This window comes from Ahaetulla prasina, chromosome 10 (genome assembly GCF_028640845.1).
Source record: "Ahaetulla prasina isolate Xishuangbanna chromosome 10, ASM2864084v1, whole genome shotgun sequence".
Taxonomy (NCBI): Eukaryota; Metazoa; Chordata; class Lepidosauria; order Squamata; family Colubridae; genus Ahaetulla; species Ahaetulla prasina.
The window spans coordinates 17,440,005-17,462,240 of record NC_080548.1 but is presented as its reverse complement, the minus strand read 5'-3'; the positions used below and the strand labels follow the sequence as shown (position 1 = coordinate 17,462,240).

Sequence of the window (22,236 nt, the reverse complement as noted above, 5' to 3'; positions counted from 1 at the left end):
AGGTTCCCCTCGCACATCTGTGCTAGTCGTTCCCGACTCTAGGGGACGGTGCTGATCAAAGCCAAAGAGCCAGCGCTGTCCGAAGACGTCTCTATGGTCGTGGCCAGCATGACTAAACACCAAAGGCGCACTGAATGCTGTTACCTTCCCGCCAAAGGCGGTCCCTATTTTTCTACTTGTATTTTTTACATGCTTTCGAACTGCTAGGTTGGCAGAAGCTGGGACAAGTAACGGGAGCTCACCCCGTTACGCAGCACTCAGGATTCGAACCGCTGAACTGCCGACTTTTTGGTTGACAAGCTCAGCGTCTTAGCCACTGAGCCACCACGTCCCTATAATCCATTTTCTACTGAACTATAAATTGACCAAATAGGCTTGATTTTTCATCACATGCTAAGCCACCAAGATTCCCCCTAAAGAAGCTCAGTATACTGTACAAATGCATTTGCTAAAGCTTTTCTGGCCTCCTTTAGCATGTTGTGAGAACATAGCCAGACTGAGGGTTGCTTCAGTAATAAGTATCCCCATCTTCTCATCTAACTCTCTGTGTTTCTTTTGTCTCCTTACTTCCACCCAACCTTCTGCAAGCTCCAGTTCAGAGGACACACATTTGGCTTCGTATTTTTCCTGGGTTGTGCCTAGGCCAGTTGGTCACAATGAAAAATAAGATCTTGGATTAGAATTTGATGGATCTTTCGCCTGATCCCACCAGATTCTTCTTAGCTTTGTTTCTCTGGTCTCTGCTTGCTTATATCCCACCACCCTTCATGTTTGCCCTGTTCCGACGATCTTATTTGTTTCCTCAGTTTCAGTCTTAGTAGCATGGAGGGTATCAAGTCCCATAGAATTCTTGGATTCAATTCTTTAGGGAAGGGTTGGATGCAGGGGTGGGTTTCAAAAATTTTAGCAAGGGGTTCTTTGCCCGGTTGCTGGGTGGGTGTGGTCATGGTGGGCGTGGCCTAGTAGGCTTCCTGCACCATGGTAGGTGGGTGGGTGGGTGTGTTTTTTCCTTCCCCAGGCTCCGGAGGCTTTCCTTGAGCCACCGGGAGGGCAAAAATGGCCTTCCTAGGATCTAGAGGCCCCTCTGGAGGCCAGAAACGGGTCTGTTTCTGGCCTTCCCAAACTTCCGGTAGACCCATTCCCCTCCCACCCCCCGAGCCTTTGCACATGCCCTGCACTTACCTACATCCATGGGCACGTGGGGACTTCTGGGAGGGGAGGGATGAGCGAGGCCAGCCAGGAGTGGGATTTGGGGGTTCTCCGAACTGCACACAATCTTACCTAGAGGTTCTTTCTGAACCCCTGTGAATCCCCAGCAGCCCCACCCCTGGTTGGATAGTATAAGAGAGCTGGGGATGGAGGAAGGAAAAGCAGAAGATCTACAGGGTAGGTGACAGAAGGTTCCAGGTGCTGATGACATCTGCTGCTTTGTCTGATAGATTAGCCCACTGCACCGATCTTTTGGGTCTTCACCATCTCCAACCACCGGCCAGCCCATTCTCTTCTCTCCAAATCGCTGGGGCTGCTCTGGCATGGATATCAGCAACAAGACCTACGAGACCATTGTGATCCCTTCTCAGCCTGGTCAACGAAACTCAACCAATGAGAAGACCCCACCGCCACTGCCGCTCAAAAAGCCTCCTAAAGGGAGCAGCAAACCAAAACCAGGTGAAGCAAAAATGTTGGCAAGCCAACCAGGGCAAATGTCAAAGTCCTTTTCGTGGGTGAAACTTTGCACTGCCGCCCCATCCGTTCAAGCAGGATGCTTGCAGTGTCCTTCGGGATTGTGTACGCAATGATTTCTTACAATATGTATTAAGAATGTGGACTGATATCTTCAGGGTGTCGTGTCCCACTCCTCCGCTGACGGCCGGGTCAGGGAAATCCGAATCAGGTGTGCCTCTGCAGCTCTGCCAAAGTCCTAGCAAAGTCCTCAGAGCAGGCAGGAGACCAGTAAGTGACTTCAGCAAGATATGTTCGACTTTGCCTGACTCAGAGATTGCCAGAAAGCAGATCCTTTATATAGGCCATGGGGTGTGGCTCCATGACTCAGCACTTATCCAGGCCTGCCCCTCCCTTCCTTCTGTTGCCTCCGCCTATCAAGTCTTCTGACGCGAGGGTCACTCCAGTCGGCAGCTGTTGGTAATTGACCTTCCTCAGGCTCACATGCTGTGGAGGAGGGGGAGGGGTCTAGTTGCTCCGTTTGCCTGGGCATGGAGCCAGAGCTGGGGGCTGGAGATACTTGCTCTTCTTCAGCCTGTCTGGGCATGGAGCCAGGGCTGGGGCCGGGAGATGTCCCCTCCTCAGCCTGTCTGGGCATGGAGCCAGGGCTGGGGCCGGGAGGCATGCTAGGACATTCTTCAGCGTTCGGAAGCAGATAAGCAGACCCCGGCTGTGGTGGTGAGATCGGACGAGACACAACACAGGGCTGAGAAATGTAATGACCCTGAAGTTGTGGTTGAACTAGAGTGCCTAAGAACTGGAGCCAAAATGACCAGCGATGCAAAGTGAGAAGACTTGAGATCTTGATGGGCAACAAATTCCCTATTACTCTTCAAAGGGCTGGGTTCATTCGCCAGGATAATGCAAGTATTTAGAGCAGGGATGTCCGCCCTTGACACTAATCAAGAAGCAAATCCAGGCATGGGCTTCCAAAATTTTAGCAAGGGGTTCTCTGCCTGGTTGCTGGGTGAGCGTGGCCATGGTGGCCATGGCCTAGTCGGCCTCTTGCACCAAGGGTGGGGGGGCGATTTTGCCCTCCCCAGGCTCTGGAGGTTTTCCTCAAGCCTCTGGGAGGGCAAAAACAGCCTCCCCAGGCTCTGGAGGCCCCCTGGAGGTTGGAAATGGGCCTGTTTTTTTCCTGGCCTTCCCAAACTTCTGGTATGCCCATTTTTCACCCTCCCCGAGCCTCCATGCATGCCCTGCACTTACCTGCATCCAAGACTCCGGGGAGGGGAGGGGAGAGGTGGGAGGGGCCAGCCAGGAGTGGGATTTGGGGGTCTTCAAACTGCAGAGAATCTTAGCTAGAGGTTCTCTCGAACTCCTGCGAATCCCCAGCAGCCCCACCCCTGGAAGCAACTTGGAATTAAGGAGACACTTCCTAACAGTGAGGACAATTAACCAGTGGAACAGCTTGCCTTCAGATGATGTGGGATGCTTCATCACTGGGTTTTTTAAAGAAGAGACTGGACAGTCACTTGTCTCAAATGGTATAGGGTCTCCTGCTTGAGCAGGGGGTTGGGCTAGAAGACCTCCAGCTCTATTCTGATTGATCTTTGAAGGACTTCCAACTCCCAGAATTTCCCAGCCAGCATGGCTAGTTACGGAATTCTGGGAATTGAAGTCCTCAGGTCTTAATGTTGCCAAGGTTGGACATCTCTGATTTAGAGCTTCTGCTCCTGTGAGTGATTGTTTCCTTTGCTTCCCAGATGCCTCTGAATCACTACCCCATTCGCCAGAAAGCCCTGACATTTGGAACTCATCTGTTTCCAGCATCCCCGGCGTGTTGGAGGGTGGCCCATTCTGGCAGTCGCCCAACTTCCGTAACTCTATGGAAGTCAAAGGCACAGCCTATTGGGAGACCTGCTCTGACGTCGGGGGTGCCTCCCAACGGCGCAGATCAGAGCCTACTCAGATGACAGCTCTGCAGCCTTCCCCTGGAACCTCTCCTGAACCAGGACAAACAGCCCCAGTCAAATTCAGGTGAGAACAGAAGCTATCAGACCAGCTGGTGGCATGCTGTCCATGAGAAGGGTGGCCATATACATCAACATTAATAAAATGAAAATGGATCTGTTGTGTAAGTTGAGCAGCTTAGTAAGTTGAGCGCCCTGGTGGCACAGTGGTTAGAATGGAGGATAACTCTGCCCACAGCCAGGAGTTCGATCCTAACTACGTAGCTCAAGGTTGACTCAGCCTTCCATCCTTCCGAGGTCAGTAAAATGAGGATCCAGGTTATTGGGGGCAGTAGCTGACATTGTAAACAGTGGTGGTGGGTTTCTACCGTTTTGCCTCACTTCGGGCGAACCAGTAGTGGTGGTGGCGGGGGCTCCGCCCACCGGCCTGGACACCATCACTGATGCTTTGCGCATGCGCAAAAGCGCTGTGTGCGAGCGTGCTCCCGGTTATGAACCGGTAGCGAAGGTAAGAGGAACTCACTACTGATTGTAAACTTCTCAGAGAGTGCTGTAAAGCATTATGGAGTGGTAGATAGGTCTTAAGTGCTATTGCTATTGCTATTATTATCAGCAGCTTCCATTGCCTATACAGCTAAAACCTATAGGACGACTTGGGTTCCTTCTGTTGTCTCTGATTAAGGCAAAGCATTCAACCATTTAATGGTTTAGCCTCATAAGAACCCGGCCACTGCAACTTCTAAACCATCATTAGTGGCTTAGCAAGTAAGGAGCCAGGCAACTGGAGTTTATTGAATATACTATGAGTAAGCAAACCATAATTTCTAGTTCTCTGTATTTGGATCCCAGCTATTTTTCCAGCATGGCGCATGAAGCCTTCTGTAGCAGGGGTCTCCAACCTTGACAATTTTAAGACTTGTGGACTTCAACTCCCAGAATTCCTCAGCCAGCAAATGGGCTGTGCACAACACTCCTGAGGTCCGTTTTCATTGGCAGAGGGTTGCAGGAGGCTGTTGCAGCCAAAAACGGAGCTCAGGAGCCTGTTTTTGCTGGTAGAGCACTTGGGCCACCACAGGCACCCCCGACACAAGTGACGTTGAGATGGCCATACCGCCGTCCCCCACCCCCCCGCTCCCTGCCCCCTGAGGTCAAGCATAACCTGATGAGGCCCTCAGTGAAATTGAGTTTGACACCCCTGCCTTAGGAAGTCTCTTTCTCATGCCAAACAGGTATCACTTTGGACAGTCCCACGAGAAAACACTCCCCACCACCAGGAATGATTTCTGAGACAACTTCTTTTCCCCTACAGCTCAGAGAGCACCAGGTCCTATCGACGGATTAGTAGCAGCTCGGTGGGTAAATTTTCCAGCAGCCCCCTTTCCCCGCAGGGCCCCGGTTGCCTGGAAGAAGCGTCTTTATGCAAAACTGCGATGCCAGGGCCGTCACCTCTGCCTGTGCCAACGCCACGAAGATTTGCACCAGTGAGTTGTGGAGAGACACCAAGAGGTCGTGGGTTTTATATATATATATATATATATATATATATATATATATATATGTATATATATATATAGTTTGAGGAGTCTGGAGTTGGGGGTCTCCTTTCTACCCAGGCATTAGCATGGCATCCCTGGTATCCCTAGGCAACCATCTGGGCTCAGTTATAGATGGGTATCCCATTTCAGCCTTAGAGCTGATGGCAGCAATCTTAGAAAGCCGGGGGGGGGGGGGCAGGGGAACGTGGTTGGCCTTTTCCTCCCAAGTTTCAAAATAAGAACCCCTGCCAAGAGGCAGTGATGGATCTGCCGTGTGTTTTGTAGACTCCAGCGGGCATAGAGTAATACTGTGTTGGCAAGCGACAGCAATTGGCTTTGAATGCCCATTTGTGTTACGGTTCCAGGATCTGAAAGGCTGCCCTGTCAATTATGACACATATGCGTATGTGTCAATTTTCCATTTTTAAAGCAATGACTGCTCCAGCTAAAATGGTTGTTGTTCATTTATGTCTATGCATATAAAATATATGAGTGTCCCTATAGCCAAGATTATCAAAGAGGAGACAAAGACAAAAAATAAATAAATGGGAGCCAGTTTTTAAAAAAAAAATCAGACTTACAGTAACAAGGAGATAGCTTGTGATCTTGACCTGTTGAGTCATCAGTTCAGAGATGTTTACCAAATTCCTTAGTATAGTGATCCCCAACCTTTACAGCTTGTTGTTAAGTAAGATGTTTGTTAAGTGAATTTTGCCCCGTTTTACGATCTTTCTTGCCACAGCTGTTAAGTGAATCACCCCGGTTGATATGTTAGTAACCCGGTTGTTAAGCAAATCTGGTTTCCCCGTTGATTTTTGCTTGTCAGAAGTTTGCAAAAGGTGATCACGTGACCTTGGGACCCAGCAACGGTCATAAGTATGAATCCGTTGCTAACCACCTGAATTTTGATCAGAGGATCGTGAGGAGGCTACAAAGGTGGTCAAGGGTGAAAAATGGTCGTAAGTCACTTTTTTTCGGTGCCGTTGTAACTTTGAACAGTCGCTGAATGAACTGTTCTAAGTCGAGGGCTGCCTGTATTGCATCCTGAAGGGATGTAAGGACCGCCACTGCCAGAGTGATGTGAACAACATACCCATTAAGTCTCTAGGAATTGGGTCTGACTTTTCTTGCAACTTTCCTCAACCTGGGCCCAAAGCTTTGGACTTCTCCCAGAATTTTCAGCGACGACTAATGCCAGCTGGAGAATTCCGGGAATTAAAGTCCATACATTGCCCAAGTGGTGCCCTATGATCAAAGCAACTTAGAGAGACTTGTTGAAGGTTCATTAGGGCAGAGAAGACCCCATGCTGCTATCCTGCAAATTTGTTTGCGCCTAGCACCCGCTGTCACCTCTCTGCCTCTTCAGGCATAAAAGCAGGGGTGGGCTTCAAAAATTTTAGCTAAAGGTTTCTCTGCCCGGTTGCTGGGTGGGTGTGGCCATGGTGGTCGGCCTTCTATACTACGGCAGGGTGAGGGGGCATTTTTGCCCTCCTTGGCCTCCAGAGGCTTTTCTTGAGCCTCTGGGAGGGTGAAAACGACCTCCCCAGGCTCCGGAGGTCCTCCCCGAACTTCTGGTAGGCCAGTTTTTCGCCCTCCCCAAGTCTCCATGCATGTCCTGCCCTTACGTGCATCCAAAACAGGCCGTTTGGGGCAGAGGTGGGATTTCAGCAGGTTCTGACCAGTTCTGGAGAACCGGTAGTGGAAATTTTGAGTAGTTCGGATAACCGGTAGTAAAAATTCTGACTTGTCCCACCCCCCATCTATTCTCTGCCTCCCAAGTCCCAGCTGATCGGGAGGAAATGGGGATTTTGCAGTATCCTTCCCCTGGATTGGGGAGGGAATGGGGATTTTGCAGTATCCTTTCTCTGGAGTGTGGTGGGAATGGAGATTTTACAGTATCCTTCCCCTGCCACGCCCACCAAGCCATGCCACGCCCACCAAGCCATACCCACAGAATGGTAGTAAAAATTTTTGAAACCCACACTGGCGTGGGGACCCCTGGGAGGGGCAGGGTGGGGTGGGTGGGGCCAGCCAGGAGTGGGATTTGGGGGTTCTCCGAACTGCATAGAATCTTAGCTAGGTTCTTCCGAACCCCCAGCAGCCCCACCCCTGCATAAAAGCCATCTGGGGAAGCAAGGGATCTTATCATAAAACTGATAACAACTTTTCTGCCCTTCATAGGCCAAAGGACGGTTAAAACGAGTCAAGGCCTTGGCTGACTGCAAAGGGGACAAGGCCCGCGAGTTGACTTTCTCCAAGGGCGAAGTCATCGTAGTAACACGGGAAGAGGACGAACAAAATTGGGTCAGTATTGCTGCTTTTCCTCACCGAATTAGAGTAGAAATACAATTTTCCTCTTAGCTTCAGAAGAGAAGGAGAAGGTTATCCTTTAAGAGAAACCTTTTGGGAAGCGTTCTTGCAAAGGACACTCACATTTTCATCTAGATCAGGGATCTCCAAACTTGGCAACTTTAAGCCTGGTTTCTTTCTGGGAGTTGAAATCCGCCAGGCTTAAAGTTGCCAAGGTTGGAAATCTCTGGTCTAGATTATGATTTTTGTTCCATCTTCCCCTCCAAAATCTATCTTCTGCTTACATGCAGCCCTTGATTTAATATCTCAGAATTTGATTTTATCTTTAGATCAGTAACTTTAAAGAGCCACTTTGGGAGAAACGAGAGCTAAAATTTCAACATGCAGAAAAGAGCAAGGAAAATGACCTCGATGGATAGATGCACAAGATTTTGGCTAGTCAAAAGGGGATAAAACCAGGGGTGAAATCCAGCAGGTTCTGACAGGTTCTGGAGGACCGGTAGCAGAAATTTTGAGTCGTTCAGAGAACCGGCAAATACTACCTCTGGCTGGCCCCAGAGTGGGGTGGGAATGGAGATTTTGCAGTATCCTTTCCTTGCCATGCCCACCAAGCCATGGCTGCAGAACCGGTAGGGAAAATTTTGGATTTCACCCCTGGATGAAACCATTGTTGAGTCCAGAACAGTCCAAACAGCCAGAGAAAATTTAGAAGTTGCTCAGAAAGGCTTATCCCATATTCAATAAATTAGAAGAAGATTGAGGTGGTTGAGCACAATCAGACTTGCAAGATTGTGCTGCAATAGCCAGTCTCAATAAAAAAAAGAGTTTTAGCTTTTCCGTAAGGTGGGTTTCCTTGTTTGATTTACTCAGAGCAACCGACAACAACGCTCCAACTTTCCCGATTGTGAAATTCTAATTTAGGGCTCTGTGTTAGAGCCATTATTTTACTTGTAGGCAAATGAAAACAAAAGCCTGCCAGCTTTTTCACTCTTCAAACTTTCCATTAGGGTTTGATCCACCAATCCTAATTTGGTGCCTTCCAGATGTGTCGGGACTAGAACTCCCAATGTAACTAGAAAGTGCCAGCTTGGAAAAGGTGAACTCAATAATACATGAATTGAAGAGGGCAAAACAAAACCTCCCCGAGCAACTGAGAAGTGAGATGTACAATTCTCTTTGAAAAGAGCGAGCAGACCTCTTAGGTAGCTGCAGATTCAGTGGTGGGATTCAGCCGGTTCGGGCAAACCGGTAGCTAAATTGCTGGCTGGCTCTGCTCCTTCCCTCCCCACACCACCCCTTCCAGGAGTCCCCACGTGCCCCATTTTTGCTCCCAGGTAAGTGCGGGGACGCCTCCTAGGCCCAAAACAGGCTGCGGGGGTGGGGTGGGGCAGCACGTTCCCTCCCTCCCGTGGCCCTTTTTACTCCCGGGGGTATGTATGCAGGAGATCCGAGTGCTGCCTGTCACACCCCCTGGCTATACCCACATGTCCATGTCCACCCAACCGGTCATTAGGGCAGAGAACTGCTTGTTAAATTATTTGAATCTCACCAGATCTAATAAAGCAGGATTACTTGTACACAACTAGTTCTTGTCATTTTTTCCTATGGGAAGAACCTGGGACCAGAGCCTAATGTGCTGCTACTGTTTATCCGTAGTTTCTCGTTCTCATGCAATGTTTTCTTTCCAGGTTGGATTCATTGAAGGTGATGGCACAAGGACAGGTGTCTTTCCTTCCAACTTTGTCCAGCCGTTGCAAGACTGAGTGGACCCAGGTTGGTCTTCTCTGAAAAGATGAGGCAGCATGGACTGCTCTGGAGACGGACAAGGGGTGGAACCTTGCCGGATCTCCATGGATGCCCTGGTCTTCATGGGATGTCACTTCCTTATTCAGTTCCATGATAACGTTGCTAGGAAGAGATGGTGGAATCTGGCTTTTGAGACTCTTTTTTTTTTTTTGGTAGACAGAAATGGGGAGGGGCCATGGAGAAAGGACACATATATGTCAATGTGACTTGATGGACCACTTTTTGTCCCTTCAATTGCGGAGGGTAGTATGTGACACTCATCGTGTAGCATAGAGGGTCTACTACGAAATCATCTATTTTTGCCATTGGGTCTCATTCAGATCGTCCTGTGCCCACTTTGAGCCGTTGAGGAACGGATCCAAGTTCTTCAGTGCACCACTTGATTTAATATCAGTCTCAGTTTCCATGTCAACAACCATGAGGGAGCAGGAGTATTTAGAAAGTAGTTTTCGGGGTGGTGGGGTGGAAATTGCAAGGAACCAATGCTGAAGATTGTTTGGGAAGCCTTGGGGGTTGGTCAGTAATCCTTGCTCCAATCGTATGAGTCACCTTTGTGTTTTGTTCATGGGGAAATGATTCCTCTATTGCAGACTATATGACTCTCTGCAATAGAAGATTCTGGATTTTGCCTCAGTCTGGTTGACGTCGTCGTTAACTCAAGTCGAAGGGATCTCCCCTCAGCAGAGTATCACCACCTTATTTTCTCAGAATCTGTCTCCCTTCTAGGACACCTCTAAACAATTTTTCTCTAAACCAGGGGTCTCCAACCTTCTAAACCAGAAGTTGGAGGAATTCTGGCTGAGGAATTCTGGGAGTTGAAGTCCACAAGTCTTAAAGTTGCCAAGGTTGGAGACCCCTGCTCTAAACAACTTCATTAAAAAGAAAAACCTCACTTTGATGGGTAGAAATCCCTGCTGTGCAAAGTTGTTTTAAAAATACTGCAGGCAAGAACTAATTGTCTGAAAGGGACAAGGGGCCATTTAAGAAATCTGCAGAAAAATATTTGAGGCAGCACCGTCATGCTTGCTTGTAGTCCTCAGCTATTATTTTATCTGCTCAGTGTTGAACATTATACGTCTGTAATTTGAAGGGGCTTCTGACACGAAGAGCTGATAAAAAACCTCAGTTTTCAATAGATAGAAATTTGGAAACATTTCAATGGACTTGCTGATTTAGAAGAAAAAAGTACTGCTATCTGAAGCTTCATCACGGTCAGATCTAGATTAAATAAACTGAATGTAGATTTCCATGAAACTTACGGGTTGAGTCCTGACAAATACTCTCTGCATCCACTGGGAGTGAAATGCAGCTCACTTCATTGGAATTCAACCTTTTTCCTCAAATGCCAAATATAACTTGCAGTTTTCTCTACCTCTTGCTGAGCTCAAATGGAGGGCATGAGAGTTTTGGCTAAGTGGAAAAAAATCCAACAGAGGAAATCCAGCTGTGATCATCCAAATTTACCTTTCTAGTACTATTGCTAAAGTAAGACTTCGACTTTTTTTTTTAAAAAAAGTCTTGTTATTTAAAATAAGTATAATACAGGTAGTCCTCGACTTACAACTACAATGGAGCCCAAAATTTTTGTTGCTAAATGAGAAAGTTGTTAAGTGAGTTTTGCTCCAATTTATGACCTTGCTTACCACAGTGGTTAAGTGAATCATTGCAGTTTTTAAGCTAGTAACACGGTTGTCAGATGGCTTCCCCATTGACTTCGCTTGTCAGGTGGTCACAAAACGGGATCATATGAACCTGGACACTGCAGCTGTCATAAGTGCAAGTCAGCGGCCACAGTCTGAATTTTGATCATGTGACCTGGGGATGCTGCCACGGTTGGGTAAAAAATGGTCCTAAGTCACTTTTTTCCAAGGCTGTTGCAACTTTGAACGGTCACTAAATGAAACTGTTGTAAGTTGAGGACCCCCTCTAATGAAAACAGATGTGTGTCCCTTCAAATGTTACTTCTGAAGCTGCCTCCAAGCTTTAGATGTTAACCAAATATCATGCAAAGTGCCTATGTGGTTATGAAAAATTCCTTAAGAGGTTAAATCTCTTCATCGCTCGGATTTTCCCAGTCTGGTTTGACCAGTTTTAAAGAGTCAGACTTTTAAAACTACATATAGCGCCCCCCCCACCCAATTCACCATTGTGCAAACCTTTCAATGCCAGGTCTTTTGCAAAATCCGCCCGTCTCTAGGCTTATTTAAAATTTGCAAAATTAAAAAAAAGAGAGAGAGAGTCAGATAGAGAGAAAAACACAGTGACACAAAGCGAATGTTTGCTGTGTTTTAAAACAGTAAGAGGCTGAATTTTGCGGTACAACCTGATCTCAACAAACATGGTTTTATTTTATTTATTTTTGTTTAGCCAAGGTAACAACCGGAGTTTTTTCATTTTCCCTGAACAAACAATAATCAGGAACATTGTTAAATGGACTGGATAGAAAATTAGACCGATGAAAAGTGTGTCTTAAGAACAATGCCACTTAATCCCCATTTTCTTCGAGTCCTATGAATGAGAGGCATTGCCATTTTTCTTGTTCGTGCAGGATTAATCACAATATAGAAAAGTCCAGCAGTTCAGATACATAGTCAGGCAAAATAAATAAATAAATAAAAACCTAGAGCAGGAGGTCTTCAAACTTGGCAGCTTTAAGACTTGTGGACTTCAACTCCCAGAATTCTCCAGCATAGCTGGCTGGAGAATTCTGGGAGTTGAAGTCCACAAGTCTTAAAGCTGCCAAGTTTGAAGACCTCTGACCTAGAGAAATGGACTTGTGGATACTAGTAACAGGTAGAAGGAATTATGAAGAAAGATTTTAACGCCGAAAGGCAAAGAGGTCGGTCAATGTACAAAGGTATATGTAACAAAGCCTTGGCTTTGGATTTTCAGTTTATTAACCTAAAATTTTCGTTTGTTTTTTTAAACGTAAATCCTCTGTAAGGAAAGAGGAATGAGAATATGAGAAGGAAATGCTAATTACGGACAACATTCTTGATGCAGGAGACTTTTGCTTATAGGAATGATAGCTATACAGATAGTCCTCAATTTACAACACTTCATTTAGTGACCGTTTGAAGTTACAACAGCACTGGAAAATGTGACTGATGCCCCCCCTTTCATGCTTAACAACCATTGCAACATCGCCGTGGTCATGCGATCAATATTCAGATACTTGGCAATCGACTCATATTTATGACAGTTGCAGAATCCTGGAGTCCTGTGATTTGCAACCTTCTGACCAAGTCAGATGGTCAAACCAGATTCATTTAACAACCATGTTGTTAACGACTGCGGCCATTCCTTAACAACTGTGGCAAGAAGGGTGGTCAAAAGTCAGTCAACGATTTCTCACTTAGCAATGGAAATTTTGGGCTCCATTATGGTCGTAAGTCGAAGTCTATCTATACCTAACTCTATTGTGTAGCCCGGATTAGAGTTGTGACAGTGTCAAATGGCCTTGTTGTGACGTTTGATGCAGTGGTGGGTTTCAAATTTATTTACTACCGGTGCTGTGGGTGTGGCTTAGTGGGCGTGGCATGGCATGGTGGGTGTGGCTTGGTGGGTGTGGCAGGAGAAGGATACTGTAAAATCCCCATTTCCTCCCGATCAGCTGGGACTTGGGAGGCAGAGAATAGATGGGGGTTGGGCCAGTCAGAATTTTTACTACCGGTTCTCCAAACTACTCAAAATGTCCGCTACCGGTTCTCCAGAACTGGTCAGAACCTGCTGAAGCCCACCTCTGGTTTGATGGCATTAGACGTTCCTCCATATTTGGAGTCTGTGACTTCTGCGAGCAGCATTGGCTCTCGCTATCTTGAGATCAGCGTCCCTGCTTATTATAGAATTTGTACATTCGGTTATTTTCTTGTCTCCAGCTAACATGCTAATGAAATCTCAGGGACGAAACCTTTGACAAGAGCATGGCACATTTGAAAGCATGCATCTGTCTTGAAAATGAAAGCCCCATATTAACCGTTTTATCAGATTTCCTCTGTTCTACAGAACAGTCTGGGGTAGCAGCTCATTTTTCAAATAGCATTAGTTTTGCTCTGAAATAACTTCCGACTATCTTCAGCAGCAATTTTAAAGGAAAAAAAGCATCGCTAAATAGACTCAAGCATGAAATGCCATTTTAGCTCCAAATGCTGTGATGAAACTGCAGTCCACAATAGGACATATTGAATATTTCAGGGGCTGCCATAGGAAGAGGGATGGAGGGGTGTCAATGTATTTTCTAATGCACCAGAAGGCAAGACAAGAAACAATGGATGCGAACTGACCAGGGGTGAAATGCTACGGTTCAAGCCAGTTTGCCTGAACTGGTAATAAAACTGCTACTGGTTCATAGTAAAAGTAAAAAAACTTTTAAAAAAAGTTCCAAAGATCAGCTAAGCGATGCACAATCGTTGGAACTTTTTTTTTTTACTTTAAAAAGTTTTTTTTATTACCCGTTCTCCACAGAACCAGTAGTTAAAAATGCTTTTAAAAAGAAAACAAAAGTTCTGACAATCTCACGTCACAGCTGTGATCGTCGAAACCTTTTTTAAAACCTTTTTAAAGCCTTTTTTATTACTGGTTCCGGAAAACTGGTAGTAAAAAATGCTTTAAAAAAGTTTTTTAAAAGGTTCCCAAGCTCGTGCGCCACGGCTGATTTCCCCCCACTGCTGTTCTACTTACCTTTCCAAGCTTCCTTTTCATGCGCACTGCGCATGTGTGCGCACGGCGCATATGCAAAGCCAGCAAACCGGTAGCAAACCGCTTCACATTTCATTACTGAAACTAACGAGGGAGAGAAGCAACCTAGAACTAAGGAGAAATTTACTAACGGTGGGAATAGTTAATCAGTGGAATGCCTTGCCTTCAGAAGTTGGAGGTGCTCCATCACTGGAGATTTTCAAGAAGAGTATGGACAGCCATTTGTCTGGAATGGTATAGGGTCTCCTGCTTGAGCAGGGGGTTGGACTACAAGACCTCCAAAGACCCTACCAATTCTATTGTTCTATGCTCTGGATCTATTTCATTATCTTTTTTTTTTTTAAAGAGACGATTTCCAAATGAATTGTCAGCAACATCTTATGGCAAATGAGGAAATGTCAGATGTTATTCTGTTATCTCCTTGTGCTTGGATCCTGGATGATTCTTATTCCCAGATAAATATTCCTGGAGACAAAAGTGCAATTCTGTGGCTCTATGAATCAAAAAATGAACCTTCCTATATTCATTGCTTTTCCCAGATAAGGTTGTCCAAAATTACATCTGTTTAGATCAGAGACATTTTAGTCTCCCAGTGTTTAGGGATTTAGATCCATCATCTTTAATTTAGCATAAATTAAATGTGGTCAAAGATTTAAGTAAGAATGGAGAGAATTTAGCTTCTTTTAATCCCTTATACCTGGAGGCCAATAGTTTGCCAGTGTCAACTCATTAAAATATGTGGTTAACTAAACAGTTTCATCTTAGCAGATCATGACACATGATTCATCTTGTCTGGGCTTGGAAGCTAAGCAGAGTCAGGCCAGGTTAATACTTGAATGGGAGACCTCCAGGGTTGTTAGCTAGATGTGAATTTGGGGGGAAAGTGTCCTGGAAAAAGTTAATGGCAAACCACTTCTATCTTGTTGTGAGAAAACAATATAGACAAGCCTATGATGTCATCGGGAGACAAACTTGAGTCAGAGATTTCCTTTTTTAAAAAAAGCACTTTATTAGTAAAACTGCAGATTAACAAACTGCATCTAAGAATAATGCGCCACAAAACAGCTCTTGGGCTCATCCTTTTAAGATTGCCCATCACTTTTGCAGAGATTTTCTTACTAGTCACAAGAAAAATATCTGAAAGATATCTAGTAGGATTTTCTGGAAAGAAAACGTGCTTTCAAAGGTGAAGGGACTTCTCAAATTCTTCCTTGGTGGCGTATGTAATTTGTTCAGTGTCACAGCAGTGCTGTGTGTGTTTGCATCCACACACTACCTGTCATGGAGAATTATTTGTCAAGCGCCAGGAAAATTAAGAGACCTGGACCGTTGTTATAGGTAAAAAGATTGATTGCAAGCCTAAGCTGTCTACAAGAACCTGAACTATCAACAGCCGAGGGAAATTAGTGGGAGATAAGAGTAGAAGGTATTCAAGGTGGGCTGGATTTAGATCTTTTGTGGGGACTCATGACTGATGATGCATTCGACCCTGCCCCTTGGCCTCATCTCCTACATCAGTGATTTTCAACCTGTGGTTTGTGGATTCCTGGGGGGGGGGCTGCAATGTCACAGAGGGTCTGCAAAGACTTGAAGCAATTTTATAATTTAAATCTTGAATTAAGTCTTGGTGGTCCATGGCCACAAAAGGTTTTTAAAGGGGGTCCATGGTGAAGAATAGATTGAGAGCCACTGGTCTACATCAGTAGTGGGTTTCAATTTCAATTGCTACTGGTTCGCTCATGAGTGCGTGTGCACTCATGCGCACACATGACGTTTCTGCACATGCACAGAAGCTTCTGCACAGAGACATCTGGGCAGGTGGCCGGAGCCTCCCACTGCCGCTACTGGGACGAACCAGTAGCAACCCACCACTGGTCTATATCATTTCATTCCCGCTGCTGACGCCACACTTCCATTCAGCCCCAAGGAAGGACATCAGGAAAGAATCCTCCCCCCCCCCCCCCAGATTTGAGAAGAGTGAGCAGCCAGGAAGCCTACAGGATGATAGGAAGCCATATTATAAGAAACAGTTTCAACAATAGTTGCACTCTCGCTCACTTCTCAAATGTACCCAAGAACTTCAAAAGAAATTCCCAAGAATACTGCCTGAGAAACAAAAGAAAAACAAAAGAAAAAGAAGGAAAACGGTAGCACTTTTTCTGGCTAACAGAGTTTATTAAAAAGCATCATCATTAATGAACTAAAGTGCACTCATTTAATCCTGTGTTTTAATAAGATTTGTTAATCAGCAATGGTGATACCCGGATTTTTGATATTTTTGCCTACAGGATGATAGGAAGCCATATTATAAGAAACAGTTTCAACAATAGTTGCACTCTCGCTCACTTCTCAAATGTACCCAAGAACTTCAAAAGAAATTCCCAAGAATACTGCATGAGAAACAAAAGAAAAACAAAAGAAAAAGAAGGAAAATGGTAGCACTTTTTCTGGCTAACAGAGTTTATTAAAAAGCATCATCATTAATGAACTAAAGTGCACTCATTTAATCCTGTGTTTTAATAAGATTTGTTAATCAGCAATGGTGATACCCGGATTCGTCCTGATATTTTTGCTCCCGTGATTAGAGTCACCCTGGAGGGGAGTTGGGTGGCATAAAAAATTAATAATAATAAAAAAAACGAATGAATGAATGAATGACAACTTTTCTACAAAGAAACAAGCCTTTTCAGCAGGCAAAAATACTTAGAAATTAAAAGGAAGATTTTTATACAGCCTTAATACAATTAGGACTGTCTTCTTTCTGATATGATTCAGCAGTGGGCTGTCACCTCTACATTTACTAGTTGCAAATGCTTAAAAATGAGGGTGTCTCATTTCCTTCGTGTATATCGCAAGATATATTCAGACTAGAAACTTGAAAGGATATCAATGTTCTTGAAAAAGATCTTTTGGTACTATGACTAGTTTGCTGGACCCAATTGTCTCTCGTTGCAAAATGAAATTACAACAAATAGCCTCTTTGTGGTAATAATGCATTTTAAAAAAAGACACGATATTGTTTCTTCTTTTTTTATTACTGAATGTCTCATAACAAAAAATACCTTTTCCGTCCTCGGTTTCTAATAAAGTTTTTAAAAATGTATAGTGTGGCAGTGCTATGTGGTCCATTATCATAGATTTATTCAAAATGCTTGTGTTTTAAGCTGGGTTCTGTAGAAAACTCAAGAGAAATATAAGCAAGTAACAGCTACCGTCCCAATTTTTTCCTAAAAAAAATAAATCACGAGATTCGAGTTTTCTGGATAATGATCAGAACTCAGTTTTAATCATGGATGTTTGCTCTATTTTGCTATTTGAATGAATTGCATTTAAATACCTCTGTTTTGGAACAAAAGCAGCTGTTTGAAGTCAAGATTTCTAATTTCTCAATTCTGCATGGAAAATGTGTTTGTTTTATACTTTTAGGGTGCAGCTAATAGCATTTGTGCATCATGTGCTAGAGATGCAGAGGTGGGATTCATTTACCTTCCCTACTGGTTCACATTACGTGTGCATTACGTCCAGGTGGGTGGGTGGAGCCTTCTGCAGTCGCCACTACCAGTTCTCCAGAACCGGCTGAATCCCACCTGTGTAGAGATGTCTAGGATGAACAGGTTGAGCCTCTGGTGGCTCAACAGACTAAGCAGTCTGTTATTAACACAGCTGCTTGCAATTACTGCAAGTTCAAGACCCACCAGGCCCAAGGTTGACTCAGCCTTCCATCCTTTATAAGGTAGGTAAAATGAGGACCCAGATTGTTGGGGGGGGCAATAAGTTGACTTTGTATAATATACAAATGGATGAAGACTATTGCTTAACACAATGTAAGCCGCCCTGAGTCTTCGGAGAAGGGCGAGATATAAATTCAAATAAAATTAAATTTAAAAAAACCATCAAGACCTCTGGGGAAATATCCAAATTACCTTTTGGGAAGAGGTTCTCCCTAATTCCACTGTATGTGGTTTGTTTTGCATTCAAAAGACCCCAAGTCATTTCTTCCAGCTGAAGGATCTCAGAACCTGCCTAACTCCGGGTTACTAAATGAAGACCCTGTCTGGATTCACACAGTCTGCTCAACAAACCAATAAACCCTTTGTGCTAAGTCACCATCCCCCCATTCAGCACATGGGATGTGTAGAAAGTCAGCACCCACCCCTCTCCAAGAAGAATGAAATATTTTGAGAAATATTTTAAAAAGGCAGAATATTATATTTCCCTGGATGAGAAATGGAGAAACATGCTTTTGGAAAGCAGTCCCGACCTTTCTTAATAGCTCTCAGAAGGTGTCAGCACTTAAAAGAGATAAAGAGATAGCTAGCTCTATTCATAAGCAAATACCCTCACCCAAGATCCAACAAAGGTAGGATTAGCCCTAACCCTAACCCTAACCCTCAGCCAGAATAGGAATTGCCCAAAGCCCCTTCATTGCATCATCTCAATTGCACCACCCCCAAGAGTTCAAACTTCAATCAAACTTAGCTCAGGCAAACTCCCACAATTAGTACATGGCTCCATGGGAATCTGACAGCAACCAATAGAATACATGCTCTTGCACAGGGACAGGAAGCTCAAGTGCAAAGCCTAAGAGAAGGTATAAATACCCCCCACTCTCAACTCCATGTGATCAACTGCACCAGAACCACCTATGTGCTTCTGCTTCATCATTAAACCTTTTCCAATCAAGCCTCCATGTTTCCAATATCTTTCTCCCAGCTTGGATCTGAACCAGATGGATATTTTTTCCCCAACAGATGTGAAGTTGAAAAGGTGTTTTGAGAATAGATTCCTCCTTAAAGAAGGTGCATCTTGCATAGGTTCACATGAGCAGCGTGAGATCTCAGGAATGGACATGTTTGAATTAAGGAAGTCCTGACACCTTCTCTTTCTCCACCTCCATCTCCCCATGGCATTTTTCTACCTTTGCATCTGAAACACAGCATATCCCTAGCAAGACCTAGCTTAGCAGCCTGGGTACCTGTTAAAGTTGGCATTTAACCTGATAAATCTTGAAGACATCTGGACTTCAATTCCTAGCATGCTGGTTGGAGAATTCTGAGCAGGAGAAAAAGAGGCAGATGTTGGAGGCGGAGTCAAGAGAGCAATCAGTCTGGAGTGGTTGTGGTCACACCAGCAATTTAAGACCAGCTCCCCCCACATCCGTTAACACTTATTTTGCACCAAGTTAGTGTTGACATTAAGTTGATTAGATTCTTGTGTTTAGGCATTAGCAATAAATCATCTTAACTGGAACATAATGTGTGGTCCTGGCCTGACATTAATCTCACTAAATTGGCACTAGATAAGAGTTAACCAAATTCAAGGGAGGCTGGACCTGGATCGCTTAGTGGAATGTAAGGGTGGAGTCCTGACTCCACCCCCAGGCTCTGCATCATCTTCTCCTACATTCTGGGAGTTGAAGTCCATACATCAAGAGCCACAGTGGTTGGAATGCAGTACTTCAGGCTACTTCTGCTGACTGCCGGCTGCCTGCAATTTGGCAGTTCAAAACTCGCCAGGCTCAATGAAATGAGGACCCAGATTGTTGGGGGCAATATGCTGACTCTGTAAACCACTTAGAGAGGGCTGTAAAAGCATTGTGAAGCGGTATGTAAGTCAAAGTGCTGTTGCTATTGTTATCTTCAAACTGCCATGGTTGAGAAACATTGTGATAAAGGGTGGAATTGGGTGAACCAATCAGACAATCTCCCTCTCAGGCTATAGAACTAGAGGGAATGTTCTGAATTTTCAGAAGCTTAGGAGCCATAGAGGTAGGAGTCAGAACCCTTTAAAAGCTTTTAAAAGGCTCCTCTGGAGATCCCAGCTGAATTGCCTGATCATCAGAGCCTTTTAAAAGCATTTTTTCTACAACCTCTTTGAACGAGGAGAGAAAAATGCTTTTAAAAGTAAAAAAAAAAAGTTGGCCACGCCTACCCAGTGACATTACCCCCCCACCAAGCCACGCCCACAGAACTGGTAGTAACAAATTTTACATTTCACCCCTGACCAATTCTATTGACTCTCATCTATCCCCAATTTAGTGCTGACTCTTAACTGACTACATTGTTTTGTATAGCACGAGCAATAAACCATCTTATTTGGAACTTACTGTGTGATCCCAATTCTGCCTTACTGACAAGAGGCCCCAATTTTCCCCTAAAATAAAGCCTCCGAGCACCCCAGGGCCATTTCCTGAGAAGTGATGGTATCGCTGGAAGCATGAGGCCAAAGTTTTGTGGTATGAGGTGGGGAAGCTTCCCCTTATATTTTAACGTTTTAAAACATTACAAAAATACTTTTTCATGTTTTGGTGAAGATAGGACAACAGATAAAAGTCACTGGGCTGGAGAAGTTAGAAGGAGATTAATTCTAGGCTGGAGTGGAAACACACAGAAATGAGCCAAGATCATGAAGAATAAGGGCACTTCAATGAGAAAAAGATAACAATTTTCAGTGGTAGTGTAAAGCCGAGGACCACGGAAAAATGAAGAGACGTAGAGATACCCTCAAATGAATGCAGAGCTGATTACTGAAAGTACCGTGGATTGATTGGCTCTTGAACTGATGAAGCGTATAAACTCCGAGTCTATCCTGCAAATGGATACAAGGCTAAAAAGGATTATGTCTGGCAAGGGAAGGGAGGAAGACAAGAAAGACAAATAGGTGGAATCAAAGAGGGTCCTCAAAAGAGTTACAGGCTGTTGTCCAAGGGAGATCAAAAGTGTATCTCTGCACCGGGGGTGTCAAACTTGATTTCATTGAGGGCCACATCAGGGTTGTGTTCAGTGGTGGGATTCAATTTTTTTTTTACTACCAGTTCTGTGGGTGTGGCTTGGTATGTGTAGCATGGCTTGGTGGGCATGGCAGGGGAAGGATATTGTAAAATCTCCATTCCCTCCCCACTCCAGGGGAAGAATACTGCAAAATCCCCATTTCCTCCTGATCAGCTGGGACTTGGGAGGCAGAGAATAGATAGGGGCGGGGCCAGTTAGAGGTGGTATTTACCGGTTCTCCGAACTACTCAAAATTTCCGCTAATGGTTCTCCAGGATTGGTCAGAACCTGTTGAAACTCATCTCTGGTTGCATTTGACCTCGGGGGGGCCAGGGTGGACATGGCCAGCTCAACGTCACTCCTGTCAGGGGCGCCTGTGGCGGCCCGAGAGCCCTGCCAGCTAAAACAGGCCGACAAGCTCCGTTTTTGGCTGCCACGGCCTCCTGCAATCTTCTGCCAGTGAAAACGGAGCTCCATTTTCACTAACAGAGGGTTGCAGGAGGCCGTCACAGCCAATAATGGAGCTCAGGAGCCCGTTTTTGCTGGCAGTAGCACTGTGGGCCGGTCCTTCACTGTTTCCAGGGTGGCCCCAAGGGCCAGATCTAAGTACCCTGTGTGCCAGATCCGCCTCGCCTCCCCCGGGCCTTGAATTTGACACCCCTGCTCTACAGTGACCAAAAGTCAAAGATGCTTCATGATCGCAGCTTTTTTTTTTAATAGTGATGATGCAGTGGCTCAGTGGCTAAGACGCTGAGCTTGTCGATTGAAAGATCGGCAGTTCAGAGGTTCGAATCCCAACTGCCGCGTAACGTGGTGAGCTCCCGTTCCTTGTCCCAGCTTCTGCCAACCTAGCAGTTCGAAAGCACATAAAAAATGCAAGTAGACAAATAGGGACCACCTTTGGTGGGAAGGTAACAGCGTTCCCTGCGTCTTTGGCATTGAGTCATGCCGGTCACATGACCACGGAGACGTCTTCGGACAGCGCTGGCTCTTCGGCTTTGAAATGGAGATGAGCACCGCCCCCTGGAGTCGGGAACGACTAACATGTATGTGCAAGGGGAATTTTTAAAACAAAAATGTACAGATAGACCTCAAGTTACGACCACAATCGGGCCCATAATTTATGTTCCTAAGTGAAACGTTTGTTAAGTCCCCTTTTACGACTTTTCTTGCCACATTTCTTAAGTGAATCACTGCCGTTGTTAAATTAGTAGCACAGTTGTTCAAGTGAAGCTGTTTCCCCATTGGTCGCAAAAGGGGATCAAATGCCCTCCTGGGACAGCGCAACCGTCATAAATATGAACCAGTTGTCAAGCAGCCAAATGTAAATCTTGTGACCTTGGGGATGCTGCAAAGGTCATAAGTATGAAAAATGGTCCTAAGTCACTTTTTTTCAGTGCCGTTGTAACTTCGAAGAGTCACTAAGTGAACTGTTGTCACGTCGAGGACTATCTGTATACACATGTGCTGCACGGTTAACCA

The 22,236-nt window shown here is 45.1% G+C and overlaps 1 protein-coding gene across 2 annotated transcripts in view; it reads left to right on the top strand.

The window, feature by feature from the left end:
* Positions 1 to 17,087, top strand: part of ASAP3 (ArfGAP with SH3 domain, ankyrin repeat and PH domain 3) — a 119,843-nt gene extending 102,756 nt beyond the window's left edge. For both annotated transcript variants that reach the window (XM_058196336.1, XM_058196335.1), the window contains 5 exons: positions 1,440 to 1,668; positions 3,429 to 3,702; positions 4,945 to 5,116; positions 7,352 to 7,474; positions 9,169 to 17,087. In XM_058196336.1, coding sequence (XP_058052319.1) covers positions 1,440 to 1,668; positions 3,429 to 3,702; positions 4,945 to 5,116; positions 7,352 to 7,474; positions 9,169 to 9,243 — 873 coding nt within the window. In that variant the 3' untranslated portion in view covers positions 9,244 to 17,087. The remainder of the gene's footprint in view (positions 1 to 1,439; positions 1,669 to 3,428; positions 3,703 to 4,944; positions 5,117 to 7,351; positions 7,475 to 9,168) is intronic.
* The last annotated feature ends 5,149 nt before the right edge of the window (positions 17,088 to 22,236 follow it).